At 42.6% G+C, this 23,331-nt stretch overlaps 3 protein-coding genes across 3 annotated transcripts in view; all 3 read left to right on the top strand.

The window, feature by feature from the left end:
- The window catches only part of LOC311085174 (NACHT, LRR and PYD domains-containing protein 3-like), a gene marked incomplete at its 3' end in the record, with an annotated part of 31,052 nt that extends 10,989 nt beyond the window's left edge, over nt 1-20,063 (top strand). The window contains exons 14-15 of the mRNA XM_084117608.1: nt 19,114-19,287; nt 19,808-20,063. Coding sequence (XP_083973734.1) covers nt 19,114-19,287; nt 19,808-20,063 — 430 coding nt within the window. The remainder of the gene's footprint in view (nt 1-19,113; nt 19,288-19,807) is intronic.
- The window catches only part of LOC311085623 (uncharacterized protein), a 159,792-nt gene that overhangs the window by 127,135 nt on the left and 9,326 nt on the right, over nt 1-23,331 (top strand). The window contains exon 49 of the mRNA XM_084118156.1: nt 20,127-20,291. Coding sequence (XP_083974282.1) covers nt 20,127-20,291 — 165 coding nt within the window. The remainder of the gene's footprint in view (nt 1-20,126; nt 20,292-23,331) is intronic.
- Nucleotides 10-11,083, top strand: LOC311085175 (ribonuclease inhibitor-like; the record flags this gene model as incomplete). The annotated part of the gene is made up of 8 exons (XM_084117609.1): nt 10-35; nt 85-255; nt 402-572; nt 8,559-8,732; nt 8,928-9,101; nt 9,241-9,411; nt 9,812-9,985; nt 10,909-11,083. The coding sequence occupies 8 exons, from the start codon at nt 10-12 to the stop codon at nt 11,081-11,083; spliced, it is 1,236 nt and encodes a 411-aa protein (XP_083973735.1).

Below are 23,331 nucleotides of genomic sequence, written 5' to 3'. Positions count from 1 at the left end.
AGCTTTAAAATGACTAAAGGCTCTTTCACAAGCTTGTGAAAATAAGTCGTCATAGATAATGTAATGTACATCCTCTGTCTCCAGGTTTTTGGGTCCTGCTGCAGATGAAGCCTGTCAGTATGTGATTGAAATTGTGGGTAAAAACCCGTTACTCCTGAGAGAGCTGAATCTGAGTGAATGTAAACTAGGAGACACACGAGTGAATCAGATCGCAGCTCTACTGCAGGATAAACACTGTAAACTCAACACACTCCAGTGAGTATTGCTTTCATTTATTATTACATATTTTAGTATCTTAAAGAAATCAGATGGCCAAAGCACAATTATCCTCAGTAATCATTTAATGTTGCCATCAAGTACTTTATGTTTGTAAATTCTCTCTCTCCTCTTCAACATTTTAGGCTGCGTAATTGTGGTCTAACAGAGGAAAGCTGTTCAGCTCTCGCTACAGTCCTAAGATCAAACTCCAGTCTGAAAGAGCTTGACATGAGCAACAATAATCTGCAGGATTCAGGAGTGAGGAAACTCCAGGACGGATTAGAGAATACAAACTGCACAATGGAGAAACTCAGGTGAGTGATTTAAATGAACCGTTTTAAACTATCAAATACATTTTATTTTGTTTAAAGTTGGATTCCTCTTAAAAACTAAAGAAATGAGAAAGATTTATCTGCTTCAGCAGTAATGGTGTATTATGTTTTCTTCACTTACCAGAAAATTATTTGAAATATATTTTTTATTTTACTACACAATATAAGTTCCTCTTCAGTTGGTCAGTCGACGCCATGTCGAGACCAACGAATAGGAATCTCGCTAGAGAGGCCAATCTACTTCGAGTGAAACTTAACGAGCCAATGCACATTGGCGTGCAATTATTTGCATCAGCTGCTCAACCACATCGCGCGGGTATATAATGAGCAGCAGGTGTGATTGCACTTTAGCTTTTTGCTTCGGAGCCAAGCACTTCGATGCTTTCTACAGAGTGTGAAAACTGTAAGCTTTTCTGGACCTCTCCATCTGGACCTCCCCATCCCATCAGTGGGAGCGGTCTTTTCTCTCTCTCTCTCTCTCTCTCCCTCTCTCTCTCTCTCTCTCTCTGTGCGCATATGCGGCGTGATTGTGGGGAGCGCGAGAGCAAGGAGTGTGTGGGGTTGCTGAGTGAGTCAAACTTTTCCTTTCTGAGTTTATTATTTATTTATTTATTTTTTAATATTGCTGTAAGTTAGAGGAGAAGGTGTTATAGTGGCTATTTTTGTCAGTTTATCTGATAAAGATGGGCTCAAATTCCGATGGTTTTTCCTGTTTGTCTGCTCGGCACGCATGCAAGTGCATGCCGTCAGATGAGTCAGTGTCTATTGAGAGTGTTTTGGTCGCTATTGGTCGAGAAATAGGTGCACAAAACATAATGTCCGCTTCAAGAATGAATAAAGCAATTGTCGTTTTTCTGAAGGAAATCGAAATGTTTAGTCAATTGGTGGAGTGTGGTTTGACTGTTCAGGATGTATTTGTTCCAATTTTACCTTTGTCTAGTCTTTCTAAAAGAGTGATGTTGTCAAACGTACCTCCGTTTATTTCTGATAAAGCGCTCGAGTCTATCTTAGCTCGTTATGGAAAATTGGTTGGACAGATTAGAATGATTCCTGAAAAATCCGGAGTTGAAACATGTCATGTCTTTCAGACGTCAGGCTCTGATGATATTAAGCGCTGAATTTGAAATGCTTGATGTGTCTGTTAAATTGACAGTGTTTGGTAAGGACTATACAATCTGTATCACTACTGAGACTATGAAATGCTTTGTTTGCGGAAAATATGGCCATATTAAAACAGGTTGTCCTGTGGTTAAAGAGGCTCAAAGCGCAAATAATGGTTCAGTGCAAGATTCAGTTGTTTTGGAGAATGACGCGTCTACTGAAATGAGAGAACAGTTGCCTCAGGGTGGCAATATTGAGATTACAGAAACGGATGCGATCATTCCTGATGCTAGACAGAGTGGAACGAATGACCCTGTAGAGATTGTGGAGGAGGTAGAACAATCTGGAGAACAAGATGGGTCTAAAGTGAGGGATGTCTTGGATGAGGTGCAGGCATCAAATAGGGATATGTCCCAAAATGATGCTGAACCAATATCACAGGATGTTGACAGTGATCCGGATAGTGAGTGTTCAGACTTAATCACTGATGAATTGGATGAATTCAGTTCTCAGGAAAGTACTGTTGGGCGATTAAAGAGGATCCGGTATTATAGTTTGGAACAGCTGGATGAATTCTTGAATGCTACAAAAAACCAGAGAAAACCAAAGATTGAAACGTATTTTCCTGATTTGAAGCTTTTTATTGATTCCTCTGCTATGGCTATGAAGAAAGCAACACTTGAGGAATTAGATCAGCCTAAGCATTATCGTTTAAAAAAGTTTGTAAGTGCTGTCAGAAAAAGAGTAAAGAAAAGTCCTTAAAGAGGTAGCCTATTATGTATTGGAAATTACATCTATATTGGCATTTATTCATTTTCTCTTTTTTCATCCTGATGGTATCCTTTAATATCGGATCCTTAAATATATATGGATGTAGGGATGTGCGAAAGAGAGTGACTTTATTTAAGTATTTACAACTTAAAAAAGCAGATGTAATTTTGTTGCAAGTGTTGTAAAGTTTTCTTTCATCGAAGCAGAGACCAGGAGACAGTTGGGATCGCGTTCAACAGAAGTTATTCTTTATTGAGAACTCCGCTGTACGTGGCTGCAGTACTTCCAACATTATCTAACTAAGGGAACTTTACATGGTATCTTATAGGCATTTTAGGAGGAGGGACTTTTGAAGGTGGAGACAAATTCAAACAAAGCATGTAACAGGTTTAGGTAACACTCTAGACTGAGGGTCTGGCCAATCCTAATGCAATCAGCATAAGGCTCCAAGAGCCATTTGGGTCCGAAAGCCATTTGCAGAACAAAAGGTGAGATTCTCAGTGAATCATTCGTGTGCTAATCCCATCAGTCTGAGTGAAACTGGGGCTTCAAGAGCCATTTAAGACAATAAGGAGAGAACAGGAAATACAACTTTGCTGAGATCTTAACCTTAAAAGCTAAAATCAGTATTCTTCACCGTGATGTTATGTAAGGAAGCATATCTGAAACAGATTCTTAAATTTGTAACCCTTCACAAGAGACTCATACTGATGCCTGTAATGAGACAGATTGGATAAATGAATGGGAGGGCAGTATTAGTCTTAGTCATGGTACGAACGTGAGTGCTGGTGTTGCGTTTTTATTCTCAAAGCGTGTTAAAGATAATCCAGTTTTCTTAGAAATAATACCAGGACGCCTTCTTAGAGCTGATATAATAATAGGTAATAATAGTTTTTCTTTTTATAATATCTATGCTCCTAATATAGGAAGCGAGCACTGTGATTTTTTTCTGAAACTTTCTGAAGAATTGTTGAAGTGTTCAGATGATAAGATTGTTGTTATAGGTGGTGATTTTAATTGTACGGTAGATCATAAATTGGATAGGAATCATGAAGAACCTCATTTTGGTTCAACAGATGTTCTTAAATCTTTAATTAATAGACATAGTCTTGTAGATTTGTGGAGGGATCTTTATCCTCAAGTTAAACAATATACTTGGCTGAAAATTAATTCAAATAAGGTTTCTGCTGCCAGATTGGATCGTTTTTATATTGAGGAATGCAATAAAGGAAGATTTTTTAGTAATCGTATCTCCCCTACATCTATATCAGATCATCATTATATTTCTATGTCTATGTCTGTTTTGTCACCTAAATCCTATAAGTCACAGTGGCACTTTAATAATACATTACTTCAAGATCACATCTTTGTGCACTCTTTTGGTCTTTTGTGGAAGTCTTGGAGAGAAGAGATAGGTAGTTATTCATCTCTAAGTCAATGGTGGGATCTGGGAAAAGTCCAGATAAAGGTTTTTTGTCAACAATACACAGCAAATAATACTGAGAACTTGAAAGTGAAGATGAAGATGATAGAGCAAGAAATTCTTCAACAAAGCCTTCGCAATCAGGGAGGAGGTGATATCATTAAAGAGAACAAAGGTCTTTTGAAGGATTTATTGGAAGAGCAGGAGAAGGAGACACTTGTCAGAACAAGATATGTGAAGTGCAATGAAATGGATGCTCCAACTGCTTTTTTTTTTCGGACTGGAGAAAAAATCTAAAGAGCAGACATTTTTTCACAAACTGAAACTTCCTAATGGCAAAGAAATAACCAATCAACGAGAAATTATAGTTTCTGCTATTTCTTTTTATGAAAAACTTTATCAGTCCGAATTTTGTGATGAAGTAGCAGTTGAAGAACTTCTTCTAGATCTTCCACAGTTGTCTAAAGAAGAAAAGATGGAATTGGAAGAATTCTTGACTTTTGATGAGCTTTCAAGTGCTGTGCAAGGGCTGAACAGTGGCAAATCTTCTGGTGTGGATGGTCTCTCTGCTGAGTTTTTTAAAAGCTTTTGGAATGTGATTGGACATGATTTGTATGATGTTTTTTTGGAGTCCTTTAATCAAGGTGTTTTACCCCTAAGCTGTCGGAGGGCAGTGTTGACATTAATCCCTAAGAAAGGAGATCTTGGACTTTTGAAGAATTGGCGCCCTGTGTCGTTGTTGTGTACTGATTTTAAGATACTGTCAAAAGCTATAACTAATAAGTTGAAGAAATGTATGGCAACTATAATTCATGAAGATCAGTCATACTGTATCCCTGAACGGACAATTTTCGACAACTTGTTTTTGCTAAGAGACATTATTGTAGTTGCTAAAAAACATCAAATTGATATTGGACTCTTATCTTTAGATCAAGAAAAAGCTTTTGACAGAGTGGATCACTTTTATTTACTAAAGACTCTGAAGGCCTTTGGCTTTGGACCACAATTTGTCTCTTGTATTAAACTGCTTTACAGTGCAGTCTAGTATGCATTTAGTATGCTTAAGATTAATGGTTGTCTAACTAGACCTTTTGCAGTAACAAGAGGTATACGACAAGGATGCCCTCTTTCAGGACTTCTATATTCAATTTCTATTGAGCCTTTGTTGTCACATTTGAGGAAACGACTGTATGGATTTTGTATTCCTGGTTTTCCAGAGATCCCACCTGTAAAACTCACAGCTTATGCTGATGATATAACTGTTTTCATAAGGAACATTGATGATATGGCTGCTTTGACTTCTAGTTTGAAAACTTTTCAAAAAGCTACATCTGCTAGAATCAATTGGGATAAATGTACATCCCTTCTGTTAGGTGAGTGGAGGGATATAGATCCTCCTCAAATTCCACAACAATGTGAATGGATCAAAGATGGTTTTAAAGTTCTTGGGGTATATTTAGGATCTGATACTTATATGAAAAATAATTGGGAAGGATTAGTTGATAAAATTGTGGGGAAATTACAGAAGTGGAGATGGATTCTTCCGAGGTTATCTTTTAGAGGGAGATGTTTAATCGTTAATAATTTGGCAGCCTCAATGTTGTGGCACAGATTTACAGTGTTGAATCCTCCTGAAGAGTTATTGACTGGTATTCAAAAAGTCTTTGTTAAATTCATTTGGGATGGTTATCATTGGCTTCCTCCTGGAGTTTTGTATCTCCCAGTTGTAGAAGGTGGTCAAGGACTTATAAATCTGGAGGCGAGAGTTAAGACAATGAGGTTTCAAACATTACAAAGGCTATTATATTGTTCAGATAAAATACCCTGGATTGCATTAGGTTTGTCTGTTTTACAAAGTATTGGGGGAGTTGGATTAGCTAAGCAGTTATTCCTAATTGAAAAATCTATCCAAAATCCAAATCCAAGAGTAAGTGTTTCTTCTTCTAACTGTTATGTAACTGTATTAAAGGCCTGGCAAATGTTTAAAAAAATTGAGAGATGATGATAAACATTATGGTGTTTTAGAACCATTGTTTTTTAATCCTCTCTTTAAAAGGAATTCTTCCATTCTGAGTTCAGTAATTGACAAGTTTTTAAACACAGGAATAGCTACTGTAAAAGATTTAATTGATTTTTTTAAAGGGTCAATGGTATACGGCTAAATTTATAGCTAATAGAGTTGGGCTTAGATCAGAAAGATGTGTTGAAGGGATAATTGGAGATCTTAAAAAATCTTTTCCTCAGTCTTTCTTGACCTATGTAAACAATTTTATTGAGAATGATGAAAGGCCTATGATTTTTCCAGATCTTCGAGTTAACATAATGTTTGATTTGGATGAAGATTTAAATGATACTTTATTGAAAAGATTTGAAGATATATTGTTTCATAATGTTGACAAAAATATATTATATTGTATGTGTGTGAAATCCTTGTTTTATACTCAATTGAAAAGACGCGTTGATACTAAATGGAGAGAACATCTATCAATTTCTTCGGAAATAACTCCATCATGGAGGTGTTTGTATAAGCCCCCTATTCCTAAGAGGTCTGGGGACCTCCAGTGGGGACCTCCAGTGGAGAGTTTTTCATTTTTTCATTGTGCTGTGGCAACTAATAGTTTTGTATCAAAATTTAATGAGATGGTTTTATCTGCATGCCCTTTTTGCAATATTCTTGATACTGTTTTTCATTTTTTTTGTGATTGTTCAAGATTAATTCCTTAATTGTTGGATAAAATATTTACTAAGCTTGGTTTTATGTTTACAAAAAATATGTTCATTTTTGGTGTGAAGTATAAGAAAGAATGGAAAGTACAATGTACACTTGGTACATTGGTTTTCTAGTGGGACAGGCAAAGCTGTCTATTTTAAAATCCCATACATGTAAGAATGAAGGAGAAGATGCTGATTTGCTTGGAATGTTTAAAACTCTTGTAGAGGGCCGGGTTGTTATGGAATATGCATACTGTAAATTAACAAATAACATGCACTTTTTTGAGGTGGAGTGTGAAAAATGCTATTGTGATAAGAGATGAGCTTGGAGAGTTATTGTTTAATTGTAAAGAATGTTTTTGAGAAAAACAAAAAGGCTGTTTTAACAGCTGGTAAGGTGCGCCGGTAAGAGCGCTCAAAAGCTGTTTTTACTGCTAGTAACCTGCCAGTGAGAAAGAGACAGCGCACAGACTGGTGCACATTCCTGTCTGTGTTCGCAATGGCCGCTCCCTGCGTGCTTCAGAACCAGTGAGAGCAGTCCCTAAAAGAGCTTTTTTCTTTTTAAAGATGACTTTCTATCTGTGTGTTTCTTGATGCGGTCGTTACCTGGGGTCATGGGATGGTCACGATCGCTGCCTCGTGTGTCTGGGCCTCGAGCACGCTGAGACTCTCGTTCCTGCAAAGGGGCGGGGTCCCCGTGCCTCTGCCTCGATCCAACCCTCCCCAGAGGCTTGCTTCGGGCAGTGACACGGGTGACCTGAGGATTACAGTGAACGCGCTTCCTTCGGGGAACCAACCCCCTAGGAACCCTCATCCCTCTCACGCTCCGCAGCCAGTTGAGCCACCAACGGAACGTGCTGGACCATCCTCGAGGTGTGTACCAGTCGTTTCCTTTGGTGCTCCCCGCGACGATCAGATGTCGATCGTTGCATCGGAGGGTGGATCAGACCTCTCCGCAGACAACGAATCGGCGCCACTGCCTCCTTCAGGTGTACCAGCGGTACTCGAGTCGGACCCGGAGATTATGGCCATGCTTTCCCGGGCCGCCAACAGGATCGGGCCCGTGTGGAACCCTCCACCGTGTCCCGAGCCCTCGAGGCTGGACGATTGTTATCTCGGGGTGGCGCGCGCTGGTTCTCAGCAACCCACCCCAGTGCCTTTCTTCCCGGAAGTGCACAAGGAGCTTACGGGGACTTGGACGGCAACTTTCACTGCCAGAAACCGTCTCGGTGGCTTCTCCTCCCTCACCACCCTTGATGGTCACGATCCACAGGTTCTCCAAGAACTTCGTACAGCAACAGACCTCGCGCTTCGTGTGACGAAGGTCACCGCGCGGTCAGTGGGTTGTGCAATGTCCACCTTGGTGGTCCAGGAACGTCATCTCTGGCTGTGTCTGGCCGACATGAGGGAAACCGACAAGCTCTGGTTCCTTAACTCCCCCGTGTCCCAGACCGGCCTCTTCAGTGACGAGGTCGAGAACTTCGCCCAGCAGTTCTCGGCTGTACAAAAGCAGACAGAGGCCATCAAGCACATCCTGCCGCAGCGGTCAGCTGCTGCCTCCCCCCCACCACCCACGGCCCCTCAGTCTGCTCGTTGCCGGAGGCGTCTTCCTGCGTCTGCCCCTGCTCCTGCGCCGCAGACGCAGCCTCAACCTAAACGACGCCGTGGAACCAGTCGCAGGTAGGCCGCCCCGCCCATCCAAGCCCCGTCCGAGAAGGGCGGCAAAGCCAGGGGTAAGCGGCCCTAGGATAGACAACCCAGAGATGGATGGGACTACTCACCAGGAGATGGTGACCGCTCCCTCCCCTGGAAGAAGGCCCTGTTGGAAAATCTTCTGTTCCCTTTTATTTGTGTTCCGCCGCTGGCCTTAAAACCAGCGGTACCCAAATTTTCAATAAAAGAGCAGTTTCCCCAATGGGACTATGTAATAAAAAATAAATAAAAAAATATATTTTCTGTAGATTTTCAGACTGCAGTATTACTGAAGAAGGTTATAAAGCTCTGGCTTCAGCTCTGAGATCAAACCCTTCACACCTGATAGAGCTGGATCTCACAGGAAATGATCCTGGACAATCAGGAGTGAAGGAGCTCAATGATTTACTTCAGGATGGACATAATCAACTGAAGACTATCAGGTAATTAAAGCTTTACATTTTTAAAACTTATGTACAACTGATTTTCATTTCCCACACAAGTTGCATGGCAAAACATAATTACATCATTAATTTGAACTAATTATGCATTCTACTATTGTAGAATTGCAAAATACATAAAATAATAATTATTTTTTAAATATCAAAAAAAACAAAAAAACATTCTACCTCGTGTAGGTTTTTAAAAAGTCCTGCTGCAGAGGAAGCATGTGAGTATCTCTCTGAAGTTCTGGGTACAAGTCCATTATTACTGACAGAACTGGATCTGAGTGAAGATAAACTAGGAGACCTGGATGGGAAGAAGCTCTCTGCTCTTTTGATGGACTCTCATAGCAAACTGGAGAAAATTAAGTGAGTGAACATGATTTTAGACATTAAAACTTCTCTGTTTATTCATTATAAATGACTGTCAGCTACATTTGTGAGCAGATATGAAGCTCTGCTGATCTGATGTGTATTGAATAATAAATAATGCTGTTTTTATGTCAAGGCTGAATAATTGTGAGCTGACAGAGAAAAGCTGTTCAGTTCTAGCTACTGTTCTCTCCTCCAAAACCATCCTTAAAGAGATGAATCTGGATAACAGCCGTCTGCTTGACTCAGGAGTCAAAGAGATCTGTGAGGGACTGAAGAAGCCTGTGTGTGAGCTGAAGATATTGAGGTGAGTACACTACACTCAACTCCACAGCAATCACAGAAATATTATATATTTCATAAATATGCTCATAATCATAAGTCATCGATAACCTCATAACAGTTGTACCTCTAACTAAATACAATACTAATAAAAACTGCATAAAAATGCAGGCCTATAATAACACAGTATATCAAATCTTGGAAAAATGTAAGTGTGAATCAATTTATAACTCAGACCACACATATGCAAAAATTACACTATTTCTGACCATTAATTACAATTAATCACTTCACACATTAATGACAGACTACAACTAGTGTCTTACCTGCATATCTGATTATGTATTCATGTTTTCAATTTATGGATTCAGATTTTGCACACCACAACGTTAATTTTAATTCACGTTTTTTATTTTTTTTTGTAGGCTTTCAAACTGCAGTATCACAGAAGAAGGTTATAAAGCTCTGGCTTCAGCTCTGAGATCAAACCCTTCACACCTGATAGAGCTGGATCTCACAGGAAATGATCCTGGACAATCAGGAGTGAAGGAGCTCAATGATTTATTACAGGATCAGAACTGTCAACTAAAGACACTGAGGTGAGTGTTCTCAATATAATGCAATAATTAATATTGCAATAGATTTAAAACTTTATCTGGAAGTAGTGATGTCAGTTTTAAAAGATATTAGTAATTGATTTTCATTCAAATTAACTTTCATATAACTTTTTAATTGGAAATGCTAACACCACTAACATTAGGAATAGCAAAATAAATAAAAATGCTACTGGTGCTATTCTCACCCCCCAGTGATGCCAATTTAGCAATTTTGTTGCAAAAATTGTGCAGTTTTTCAGACTAATTTATCTACTTTTAAAATGTATTCAGCTACTTTTAGCAAATTTTGAAGTATGTGCACTGCACAAGCTATAATGTGCACTCTAGTCTCATATGATTGATGTATGTCATAAGTTTTCACCATCTGCTCACATGATTACTGAACACATGTGCTGAAATTTATCTATGATCAATAAACTTAACAGATTCATTTATTAACCATACCTGGAAACTCATCACCTTTCAGCAAAATTCACTATTCTGACATTGAAATTTACCATTTATTTGATTTATTTAATTTATGTGATTTTCTTAAGAAAAGGAAAAGGGATGAGTCAAAATTCTAAATAATTATGATTTATCCCTTTTTCCTTTTTTTAAGAAATGGGTTTAAGTCTGCAGTGTGTGGTTTATCATTTTAAATATAATTTTTAGCATTTTTAAACTTTGGGGTTTTGTCAAAACTTGTATTGTTTTAATTGTAAAATTGTTTAAATCATTGTTTATATTTTCATTTAATGGTTTAGGATGTTACCATAAACTTTGGAGTTGATTCAAAACCATGTTGAATTATAGAATTAAAACATCATAAGGAAACCTTTAAAATGAACACTGGCCCTTTCACATGCTTGTGAAAATAAGTCATTATATGGTGGGCAATGTCAATGTTCTTCTCCAGTCTACAGGTTTTTGGGTCCTGCTGCAGATGAAGCCTGTCAGTATGTGAATAGAGTTGTGGGTAAAAACTCATTACTCCTGAGAGAGTTGAATCTGAGTGAACATAAACTAGGAGACACACGAGTGTATCAGATCTCTGCTCTACTGCAGGATAAACACTGTAAACTCAACTCACTGATGTGAGTGTTGTGTTAATTTATTATTGTATGTTTAAAATCTTGAAGTATATTAGTTTGTGTAATGCAATAAGTATAAAAAAAAGTAATAAATAATTTGCATAATAATTTTCTCTAAAACTTTCAGTTTAAACTGCAGAGACTTTATTGCATCAGATACGTCACTTTGCTCATAGATGATTGGTCCAGTTTTGATTTGCAATCTGTTACCCAGAATAAAACCTGTTTCAGAGCTGTTTATCCTTGTAATGTAAGTTACCATGGTGATAGACACCGCTAACAACCAATCCATCTTCTTGAACTGGAAAAACTGGAGTTCCCTTTCGTGGTCACTCCGAGTTACGTCGGATGACGACGATTGGGGTTTCGCTTAGAAGCCTATCACCTTCGAGTATATAAAACGAGCCAATGGCAATGAAATGCCATGGGTCTGCGGAATTTGCATAGCGTATCTCCGCCCACCGCAGGGGGTATATAAGGAAGTACGCTGCAATATTGCAGATATGTTTTCGCTTCGGAGCCGAGAACTTCTCCACTCCTGCAAGCCAAAAATTCTGAGTTAGTCTTCTCATCCCTTCGAGACGAGCGAACTCTCCGGTGTTGGTGTGACGGCGATTTCAGCGAGTGCTCACTACCCTGCTGATCTGTTCAGTGATCTGACAGATAGTGTGATTTCTCCCTGTTCGCTTCAGCATCCGCAGAGTTTTTCCTCTCACAAAAAGAGCATTGCACGTGGCACATCTTTTTAAAGATGCCTCGCCCGTGCACTTCTGGTTGCGGTCGCGACATATTTTTCTCTGATGGGCACAATCTCTGCTTAGCGTGTTTGGGCGTTGATCACGCTAAAGCAGCGTTTGTGGATGACTCATGTTCTCACTGCGGGAACATGACCATCTCCATGCTGCGGTCGAGACTCAATGAGCTCATTAGAGTGAGAGTCCCCTCATCCACACCCCGATCTACGGTCTCCCCGGGAGGCTGTACTTCGGCTGGTGGCCAGGGTGACCTGAGGGTAACTGTGTGGGACATACCGCCGACACGTCCACGGTCCACACACCCCTCTTCAGCATTGGGACCCGCGAGTGTCCAAACTGAAACCGCTGGTCCCTCCACGGAGGCCCCGCGTGTTTCGTTTGGCGCTCCAGAGGAAGATACGATGTCGATCGCTGCATCACAAGGTGGGCGTGAGTCCTCGGGAAGTGAGGATTCGGCTGTGTTGCCGCCCTCGGGCGTGCCAGCATTGCCCGAGTCTGATCCCGAGCTGACCGCCATGCTTTCCCGGGCAGCCGCGGCCATTGGGCTCGAGTGGTCCCCGCCACCCGATCCAGTGCGCTCGCGGCTGGTTGATTGGTTTTTGGGAGCGGCCGCTGACACTCGTCGCCGCCCAACCCCAATACCATTCTTCCCGGAAGTGCATGAGGAAGTCACGCGGTCCTGGAAGGCTCCCATGTCTTGCCGTGATCGTTCGGCTTTCTCCGCCTTTCCTCCCCTCGATAAGGCTGATGCTTGTGGGTACACTGGGATTCCCACGGTTGAACGTTCTGTCGCGATGCAGCTGTGTCCGGCAAGCGCTTCATCACGTGGTGATCCTAAGCACCCGTCCAAAGCCTGTAGATTCTCGTCTACCATGGTGGCGAAATCTTACAGAGCGGCGGGACAGGCAGCTGCCTCTTTGCATGCCATGGCCGTCTTACAGGTCTACCAGGCCAAGATGCTCCGTGACATGCACGAGGGTAGGACAGACCCAGGGCTCTTCGATGAGCTGCGCGCCGCCACCGACCTCGCTCTCCGGGCGACGAAGGTGACCGCGCACTCCCTGGGTCTGGTGATGTCCACAGCTGTGGTCCAGGAGAGACATCTCTGGCTGAACCTGGCTGATATGCGTGAGCCAGAGCGGACTCGTCTGCTCGACGCTCCCATATCCCAGGCCGGCCTTTTCGGCAACAGTTTGCCCAACAGTTCTCGACTGCTCAGAAGCAGACTGAGGCGATTAAGCACATTCTGCCCCGTCGCTCTGCTGCTCAGCCGTCGGTACAGAATCCTCAGCCTGCTCGCCGCCGAGGGCGCCCTCCCGCGGCTCCCGCCCCTCCCGCACGGCCCCAGCAGCAGCCTTCATCTGGGCCGCGTCGTGGAGGAAGCCGTAGGAAGGCGCCACAGCCCTCTCAAGCCCCGCAGCCCGCTAAACGCCAGGCCAAGCGGCGCTCCTGAGACGGGCAGCTCAGGATTGGCTCTCTTTTCTGTTCAGGAGCTGGTAGCAGGGCCACTCCTTCCCCCGGTGGAGGGCCGGGGGAGAATCTTTTGTTCTCCACTCCCCGCTGCTCGTCCAACGACGAGCAGCACCCTAATGTGGTTAAAGACAGAATCGAATCCCCCAATCCTGAGCCAACAGAGCCCGAGGGCCACAGTGCGCGCCACCCTCGGGTCCCGCCACTGCCGCCCTCCTCTGTCCCAGAGGTGCGGGATGACAGCACGCGCCGCCCACGGGCCACGCTCCTCTCATCCCCCTCTGTCGCCAGACCCCTGCCAGAGCACGCCCCCGTGGGACGCGCGCCCTCCCCTGGCCTCCTCTGGCAGGGCGCGGTTAATGACCGTGCCCCCGCACAGGGCCGCTATGCCTCCCACACCGGTGCCGGTCATTCCGCCTCGCTGCCCCACCGACGGTACGTCTGTGGTTCGTATGACCCCGCTGGTGCACTTTCTGGAGGCCTGGCTAGAGCTTCCCAGACTGTCCCGCTGGGTTGCGAGAACCATCAGGCTCGGCTACGCGATTCAGTTCGCGCGATCTCCTCCCCGCTTCAGGGGAGTCCGCTTCACTATGGTCGGTGGCAATGCCCCTGTCATGAGAGCGGAGGTCGCCACCCTACTGGCGAAGGGTGCGATCGAGATTGTCCCTCCAGCCGAGATGAAGTCTGGCTTCTACAGCCCTTACTTCATTGTACCCAAGAAGTCCGGTGGGTTACGGCCAATCCTCGACCTGCGCGTCTTGAACCGCTCCCTTCACAGGCTGCCGTTCAAGATGCTAACTGCCAAACACATCCTCCAGTGTGTGCGGCCGCAGGATTGGTTTGCAGCGATCGACCTGAAGGACGCCTACTTCCATGTCTCCATTTTACCCCGACACAGACCGTTTCTACGGTTTGCTTTCGAGGGGCAGGCATACCAGTACGCGGTTCTCCCTTTCGGGCTAGCCCTGTCTCCTCGCGTCTTTACGAAGGTCGTCGAGGCAGCCCTTGTTCCCCCCCGGGAACACGGGGTTCGCATCCTGATTTATCTCGACGACTGCCTGATCCTAGCTCACTCTCGAGACCAGGTTTGCGAACACAGGGACCTAGTGCTCCGGCACCTAGTTCGTCTGGGCCTTCGGGTCAACTGGGAGAAGAGCAAACTCTGCCCCGTGCAGAGGATCTCTTTTCTCGGTATGGAGATCGACTCGGTCGCCATGTGCGCGCAGCTTACGAGCGAGCGCGCGCAGTCACTGCTGACTTGTCTTCGCCAATTCGAGGGCAAGAGTGCGGTTCCACTGAAATTATTTCAGAGGCTCCTGGGGCATATGGCATCCGCAGCCGCAGTAACGCCGCTGGGATTGCTTCATATGAGACCGCTTCAGCTTTGGCTTCGCGATCGAGTCCCGAGGTGGGCATGGCAACACGGCACGCTCCGAGTCCCAGTGACTCCAGCCTGCCGTCAGACCTTCACCCCGTGGACGAACCTCAATTTTCTACGGGCCGGAGTGCCCTTAGAACGAGTTTCCCGGCACGTTGTTGTATCAACAGATGCCTCCACCACGGGCTGGGGCGCCATGTGCAATGGTCATGCTGCCGCGGGCTCCTGGACAGGACCCCAGCGCCTTTGGCATGTCAATTGCCTCGAGTTGCTGGCTGTACGCCTCGCCCTGCACCGCTTCCATGCGCTGCTCAGGGGTCAGCACGTACTAGTCCGATCAGACAATACCGCGACAGTAGCGTACATCAACCATCAGGGTGGTCTACGCTCCCGCCGTATGTCGCAACTCGCTCGCCACCTCCTCATATGGAGTCAGAAGCATCTGAGGTCGCTTCGAGCCATTTATATCCCGGGACACCTGAACCAGGCGGCCGACGAGCTGTCTCGAGTTCGGCCTCTCGCTGGAGAATGGCGACTCCATCCCCAGACGGTCGAGCTGATTTGGGATCAGTTTGGCGACGCACAGGTAGATCTGTTTGCCTCCCACGACTCGTCCCACTGCGACCTGTATTATTCCCTGACCGAGGGCACGCTCGGCACGGATGCACTGGCGCACAGCTGGCTGCGGGACCTACGCAAGTATGCGTTTCCCTCAGTGAGCCTTCTTGCGCAGACCTTGCGCAAGATCAGGGAGGACGAGGAGCAGGTCATTTTGGTTGCCCCGTATTGGCACAACCGGACCTGGTTCTCCGAACTAGTACTCCTCGCGACAGCACCTCCCTGGCCAATTCCTCTGAGGAAGGACCTCCTTTCTCAGGGACGGGGCACCCTTTGGCACCCTCGTCCCGATCTTTGGAACCTCCACGTGTGGCTCCTGGAGGGGACGAGGCAGGTTTGAGTACCCTACCACCAGCGGTGGTGGCTACCATCACTTCCGCTAGAGCATCGTCCACGAGACATGCCTATGCGTTGAAATGGAACCTCTTCGTCAACTGGTGTTCTTCTAAACATCAAGAACCCACGAAATGCCCCATCAGTGTGGTGCTTTCCTTCCTGCAAGAAGGATTGGAGCGAAGGCTGTCTCCCTCCACCCTGAAAGTGTATGTTGCCGCCATTGCCGCACATCACGACGCAGTTGATGGTAAGTCTCTGGGAAAGCACGACCTGATCGTCAGGTTCCTGAGGGGAGCGAGAAGACTGAATCCTCCTCGTCCTCCCCTCGTACCCTCTTGGGACCTCTCAGTGGTTCTAACTGCCCTGCAGAGTGCTCCATTTGAGCCTTTGCAATCAGTAGAGCTTAAGTTCCTGTCTATGAAGACAGCGCTCCTGGTTGTATTGGCCTCCATCAAGAGGGTAGGGGACCTGCAGGCATTTTCGGTTGACGAAGCGTGCCTGGAATTCGGGCCGGCTAACTCTCACGTGATCCTGAGACCCCGGCTTGGATACGTGCCCAAGGTTCCTACCACACCCTTTCGAGACCAGGTAGTGAACCTGCAAGCGCTGCCCTTGGAGGAGGCAGACCCAGCCTTGGCACTGCTCTGTCCAGTACGCGCCCTTCGTGCTTACGTAGACAGGACGCAGTGTTTCAGGACCTCAGACCAGCTCTTTGTCTGTTATGGTGGGAAGCTGAAGGGAAAGGCTCTCTCAAAGCAAAGGTTATCTCACTGGATAGTGGATACCATTGCTTTGGCATACCAGCAGCAAGGTCGTCAATGCCCCCTTGGTGTGAAAGCCCACTCCACTCGTAGTGTGGCTTCCTCTTGGGCTCTAGCGCATGGCGCCTCGCTAACAGACATTTGTAGAGCTGCAGGCTGGGCGACACCCAACACATTTGCGAGATTCTATAATCTCCGAGTAGAGCCAGTTTCTTCTCATGTACTCGCTTTCAACCAGCCGGTACTAGATTTTGCTCAGGTGTCTTCGCTTGCTCGCCATTCCTCTCCACGGACGGGATACGTGCTATTATCTTCTCAGGTGAGTCTGATAAGCTCTGAGTTTCCTCCAGCACTGGTTACGTCAACGCCTGAGTTATGCCTATCTGCCATAACGCAGCTTTTTGCGCTTGACTAGGTGCCTCCATGTGCATGGTCCCCCCTCTGAGCGACCCCCACATGTGTATTCTCTTTTGAGCGTGTGTCTTTCCCTTGGCAAGCCACCTTGCCACCCCTGGGGTTTAAATATTCCACCTGCGGCTGGACACCTCAGTGATACTCCATATGCATCCCTCTGGGTCATATGTGTCTCCCAAGTCCCCCCCTTACGGTTGGGCATAATTGCATATTTCCTCTGAGATATGCTTCCCAGTGTACCTTGGTATTCCTGTGTTAAGTAGGACTCCTTCGTTCGTGCTAGTCTCACAACAGGGAGCTCAGACTTACGCAGGGCACTGGATGACAGCCGAGGTGGCGTGATTAGACTGGAACCCCAATCGTCGTCATCCGACGTAACTCGGAGTGACCACGAAAGGGAACGTCTCGGTTACGGATGTAACCCTCGTTCCCTGAGTAGGGAACGGAGACGTTACGTCTTCCTGCCACTTCCGCTGTATCGCTGAAAAACGCCTGGGTCCAGTCTCGACTCCTCAGCGAAGACATATCTGCAATATTGCAGCGTACTTCCTTATATACCCCCTGCGTTGGGTGGAGATACGCTATGCAAATTCCGCAGACCCATGGCATTTCATTGCCATTGGCTCGTTTTATATACTCGAAGGTGATAGGCTTCTAAGCGAAACCCCAATCGTCGTCATCCGACGTAACGTCTCCGTTCCCTACTCAGGGAACGAGGGTTACATCCGTAACCGAGACGTTTGCTCCAAACAAAGCTCAAATTTACCTGGATAGACTTTTGTGAAATAGGCCACTGAGATCAAACTCCAGTCTAATGCTTCTATCAGATGATGATTTATGTTTTTATTCTCTGATCAGAAGATAAAATAAATAAAATGCATTTGAACCTTTTTGATATAAAATCTTAAATATATAATATGATATATATTAAATATATAATACATTTGATATATATATATATATATATATATATATATATATACACACACACAGTGCTATGCATAAGTTTAGACACCCATGCTAAAGTTGACTAAAAAGAGGAATAAAAAATCATCTTTTGGAAATTTAACTTAATTTAACTTAATTAAAAAAATTAGGAAAAATCCAACCTTTAAGGACACCAATTTTCTTTGTGAATGAATAATGTATCGTAAATAAATAAATGTTCTTCCTTAAAATACAGGGTGCATAAGTCTGGGCACCCCTATGTTAAATTCCCATAGAGGCAGGCAGATTTTTATTTTTAAAGGCCAGTTACTTCATGGATCCAGGATACTATGCATCCTGATAAAGTTCCCTTGGCCTTTGGAATTAAAATAGCCCCACATCATCACATAGCCTTCTCCATACCTAGAGATTGGCATGGTTTTATTTCAGTTAGCCTAATAGCTGGTTTGATTTGCATTGAGAGATGATCTTATGGAAAGTACTCCATGCCAATCTCTAGGTATGGTGAAGGCTATGTGGCTATGTATAATTCCAAAGGATAGTATCCTGCATAGTATCCTGGATCCATGAAGTAACTGGCCTTTAAAAATAAAAATCTGCCTTCCTCTATGGTAATTTAACATAGGGGTGTCCAGACTTATGCACCCTGTATTTTAAGGAAGAACATTTATTTATTTACGATACATTATTCATTCACAAAGAAAATTGGTGTCCTTAAAGGTTGGATTTTTCCTATTTTTTTTAATTAAGGCATTAAGTTCAATTTCCAAAAGATGATTTTTTATTTCTCTTTTTAGTCAACTTTAGCATGGGTGTCTAAACTTATGCATAGCACTATATATATATATATATATATGTATGTATATATATATATGTATATATATATATATATGTATATATATATATATATATATATATGTATGTATGTATATATATATATATATATATATATATATATATATATATATATATATATATATATATATATATATATATATATAATTTTTTTTTCTATAGACTTTCAAACTGCAGAATCACAGAAGAAGGTTATGAAGCTCTGGCTTCAGCTCTGAGATCAAACCCTTCACACCTGATAGAGCTGGATCTCAGGGGAAATGATCCTGGACAATTAGGAGTGAAGGAGCTCAATGATTTACTACAGGATCCAAACTGTCAACTGAAGACACTGAGGTGAGTGTTATTAAAATAATAACATTCAATAGTCTTAAAACATTACAGATGAAGGAGAACGATCAAAAGACATTCATAAAAGATTTGAAATGACTAAAGGCCCTTTCACAAGCTTGTGAAAATAAGTCTTTATATGGCAGGTAGTGTCAATGCACTTTTCCTTCAGGTTTTTGAGTCCTGCTGCAGATGAAGCCTGTCAGTATGTGATTGGACTTGTGGGTAGAAACCCATTACTCATGAGAGAGCTGAATCTGAGTGGACATGAACTAGGAGACACACGAGTGAATCAGATCTGTGCTCTACTGCAGGATAAACACTGTCAACTCAACACACTGACATGGTGTAAAATATTACATTACGTTTAATAGTATGACAGCCGAGGTGGCGTGATTAGACTGGAACCCCAATCGTCGTCATCCGACGTAACTCGGAGTGACCACGAAAGGGAACGTCTCGGTTACGGTTCCCAATTTACTTGAAGTATAAAAGTAAAAGTAGTGATAGTACTATTTTCTCATTTGTCAGAATTAAAGCCACAATAAAATGATTTATTAAAATTAAAAAGCTTTCTACCAAGAGCTCTGAGGAAATAAGTGACATCAAACTTTTTAGTTGGCTAAACAAGACAATCTTTTTTTCAATTATTTAATCATAAATTTTTTGGGTACTACAGAGGGAGAAAACAGGTTGTAGAATTACAGTATAATATTTTGACAAATACATTTTATGATGCTGAATTCTGAGCTGTATTAGTCACAAAATGCTTTTCAAATGTCAAACTACTGTCATAGGACTCAAACCTTTAACATTAGTGGGTCATCAATGATCTGAGTCATTGTCTTTTCTCTTTCTGTCTTCAGTCTGTGTGGATGCAGTATTACAGATAAACAGTGTCTCATCTTGACTTCAGCTCTGAAATTAAACCCATCACACCTGAAAGAGCTGGACCTCAGTGAGAATAGACTACAAAACAGAGGAGTGAAAATCTTATGTGACGTACTGAAGGATTCACACTGTAAACTGGAGAGATTGAGGTCAGTAACATTCACCTATAATGAGTTACAAAATTATATTTGTGAAAACTTCACATCATTTGTGCTTTTTGTGATGTGGTGAAATAAAAATAATGTCTCTTCCTTGGTCTGTCTATCTTATTTCTGTCTCTCTTTCTCAATATAGGTTAAGATACTGTGGTATGACATCTGAAGGTTGTTCTGCTCTGACTTCAGCTCTGAAATCAAACCCATCACACCTGAGAGAACTGGACCTGAGTGAAAATCAACTAGGAGTTGAAAACCTTGGTGCTCTGCTGAGGAACCCAGAATTCAAGCTGGAAATACTAACGTTAGTAACATACTTTACAGCAGCTACAGTGTGATTAAAGTTTACTATTTAGGTATTTATTTGAAGACAACATGGTTCAAGTTACATCATAGCACTTTACCTACTGTCCTTTCCTCATTGATCACTCTTTATATTAAGTGTCTTTAACTGTCCCAGGCGATTCTGTTATTTTTGACACATTTACATTTTTTTTTTAAAGTGGTTCAAAACTTGGAGACTTTAGATATGCACTCTGAAGAAAAAAATGGACTTCAATCGATGAGTCTAAGTGGTCATTAAAAAAGTTGCACCTTGGCTGTTCATGGTCAAAATGGACAGACCCTATGAATAAGCAATTTTTAAATATATGAATAAAATCTATATATCAACCACGATGTTAAACAAACACACACAGAAATGACGGGGTGAGACTATAAAACATCCAAAAGATGGCAGAATACAACTAAACAAGATTCTCACCCACACACTCTCTCTTACAGAGACAGAGAAAGAATAAAATGAATGGCAGTCTATTGCTGTTAGTGTTACTGAAAAACTTACTAAAAAAATGGCAAATGATAGTTGGATAATGTTTAAATAAATATCCAAATGTATTCTAAGCATTTAATGTGCACTTCAGCCATCTACTGGCCATTGTTGTCATAACATGATTTTGACCTGACATGAAGTCACATTATTTAGCTTTTTTCACCCTATGGCAGCAATCTGGCCCAATTTTATGATAAATTCTCATATTTTCGTAACTTATAGAAGTGTAGATTTTTACTGTTGTAAAGTTCCAAATATTTGCTTAATTTTGCAAATAATGATGAAATTGGGAAATTGCTGTGATGCTGTGTGTGAAGAAAGAATGAAGATTACCGGTATGAGCACATATGAGGTCCGAACACACTGACTTAAAAAGTCTGCTTTGGCCCAACCATAAAGCTCTTATGTTCTTACCAACTAAACCTGCAAAGCCGCTTGACCGAAGTTACTGGGCTGCCTCGGCAGCAATGGGACCCAAACAGAGATTTGCCAAACAGGCAAAAGTACCCACTTCCCATACTCAAGTAGAAGTACAGATACTTGTGTTAAAAATACTCTGGTAAAAGTAGAAGTACTGATTTAACTTCTTTACTCAAGTAAAAGTAACAGAGTACAAGCTTGGAAATTTACTTGAAGTATAAAAGTAAAAGTAGCCTTGCGAATGACAACCATTTTTTATGCAAAGCTACCTGGACCACACAAATGCTACTAGAGTGCAAGCTGAGAAACTTAAGTGGATATGGAAAAAGGGTTCTTTATAAGTCATTGCCTACATTTTAAATAGATGTCTGCCAATAGGCCTAAAACATCACATAGCCTATATGATTATTGTGACAGAGACTCATCCAGGTTAATGAGAATCTGACTGAGTAGCAAGATATGAATTCATTTGTGAATTCAATTGTGATTCTGTGAGAATTCACAGATCCAGTTTCTCTTTTTGAATCTTCCCCTTAACATTTAAAGGAATCTACATGTAGGCTATGTAATGATTTTTCCACGAATGAATGGCGCCGAATCTGTCGAGTCGTCTTGTAGTGGTGTGTCAAGTGCAACGTATATTCCCATCCAATTGACCGTTCGCAAAGACCGGTTTGCAAACGGTCCCAAACCATTCCCTTACATTCCCTTTAGTTACTGTTGCTATGTCCGACAAGCGACGCCACTCTCACGTCACACCATGTTCTCACGCAGTGAAACGCAGATTATTTTTTAAGTGAAACAAATTCTCACCTTTCAAATTTAGTAATTTTTTAAAGAAATTTAAACAATAAATACCGTTTTGTGGCTCTTTAATGTGTCTGACAGATCGCTGTAGAGCCTCAGTTAAAGCTGCTCGTGAACCGATCATCTCTTCCTTCTAGTTAATTTATAGCATCAAACAAACATGAATGAACTTGAGAAGGAATGTTGTTTTTTTACGTGAAAAGACATCGGTACACTTCGTTTTTCAATTTTAAAACCTCCAATGTTAATCTACTAACTCTACTGACTGCTTTGTCGGACAAAATGGCGGATTATGATTGGTCAGCTCGCCTGTCGATCAAACTCCCTGCAAAGGGTTGATGACGCGAAGAATAATAACGGTAACTCCACTGAAATTATTTTAAACTAAAGTAACGAGCCAATTCACCTTATTCCGCCCCGCCCACTTTTAATACTTCGCGCTTCCGCATTTTGTCATCCGACTTCCGCTAAACTGACACGGCACATCCGGTAGCTATTTCAGTAGTTAGAAGATTGTTTATAGTTAGCCAAAACTTTATCAAAATGACAAATAACGTTAATACCGTAAATGTTTTAAATTGGGAGCACGGAGAAAACTTCTACGACTATCAGTTCGTCTCACATTGTCTCATTCATCGTCATTGTTAACGTGGCCAGAGGTAATGGGAATATTTAACTACGTCCTGTCAGAAGGAGTTGATGGAGCAGCAATAAAAAAGTATTTGTAAATAACAAGGAATGAGAATATTTAGGGTTAAGGATAGGAGATTAGGTAATTGGTTAAATATGAACGATTAAATAAGGCTAGAGACACCTTCTACTGACCTTCATGTAGATACATTTCACCATTTAAATTTCATAAGTAATAAACCAAGATGGTATTCATTTGCAAACTTGACGTGACTTATTCCTTCTAACTAGAAGACTTAATTCATTTAAGTTTTAAGGGGAATCTACAGAGCTCACATTATATTGTTTTATAATAAATGACTGACAGGTAAAATCTGCTCACACTGTAAAGGTTTATAAAAATAACTTCATAACAGGTAAAATCTGCTCACACTGTAAAGGTTTATACAAATAACTATTCATAACAGGTAACATCTGGGCACATTGTAAAGGTTTATACAAATAACTATTCATAACAGGTAACATCTGGGCACACTGTAAAGGTTTATTTAAAAAAAACTTCATAACAGGTAACATCTGGGCACATTGTAAAGGTTTATACAAATAACTATTCATAACAGGTAACATCTGGGCACATTGTAAAGGTTTATACAAA

Source organism: Abramis brama (assembly GCF_963993115.1).
Source record: "Abramis brama genome assembly, chromosome: 6".
In the NCBI taxonomy this organism is placed as follows: domain Eukaryota; kingdom Metazoa; phylum Chordata; class Actinopteri; order Cypriniformes; family Leuciscidae; genus Abramis; species Abramis brama.
This window is presented reverse-complemented; position numbering and strand designations above follow the sequence as displayed.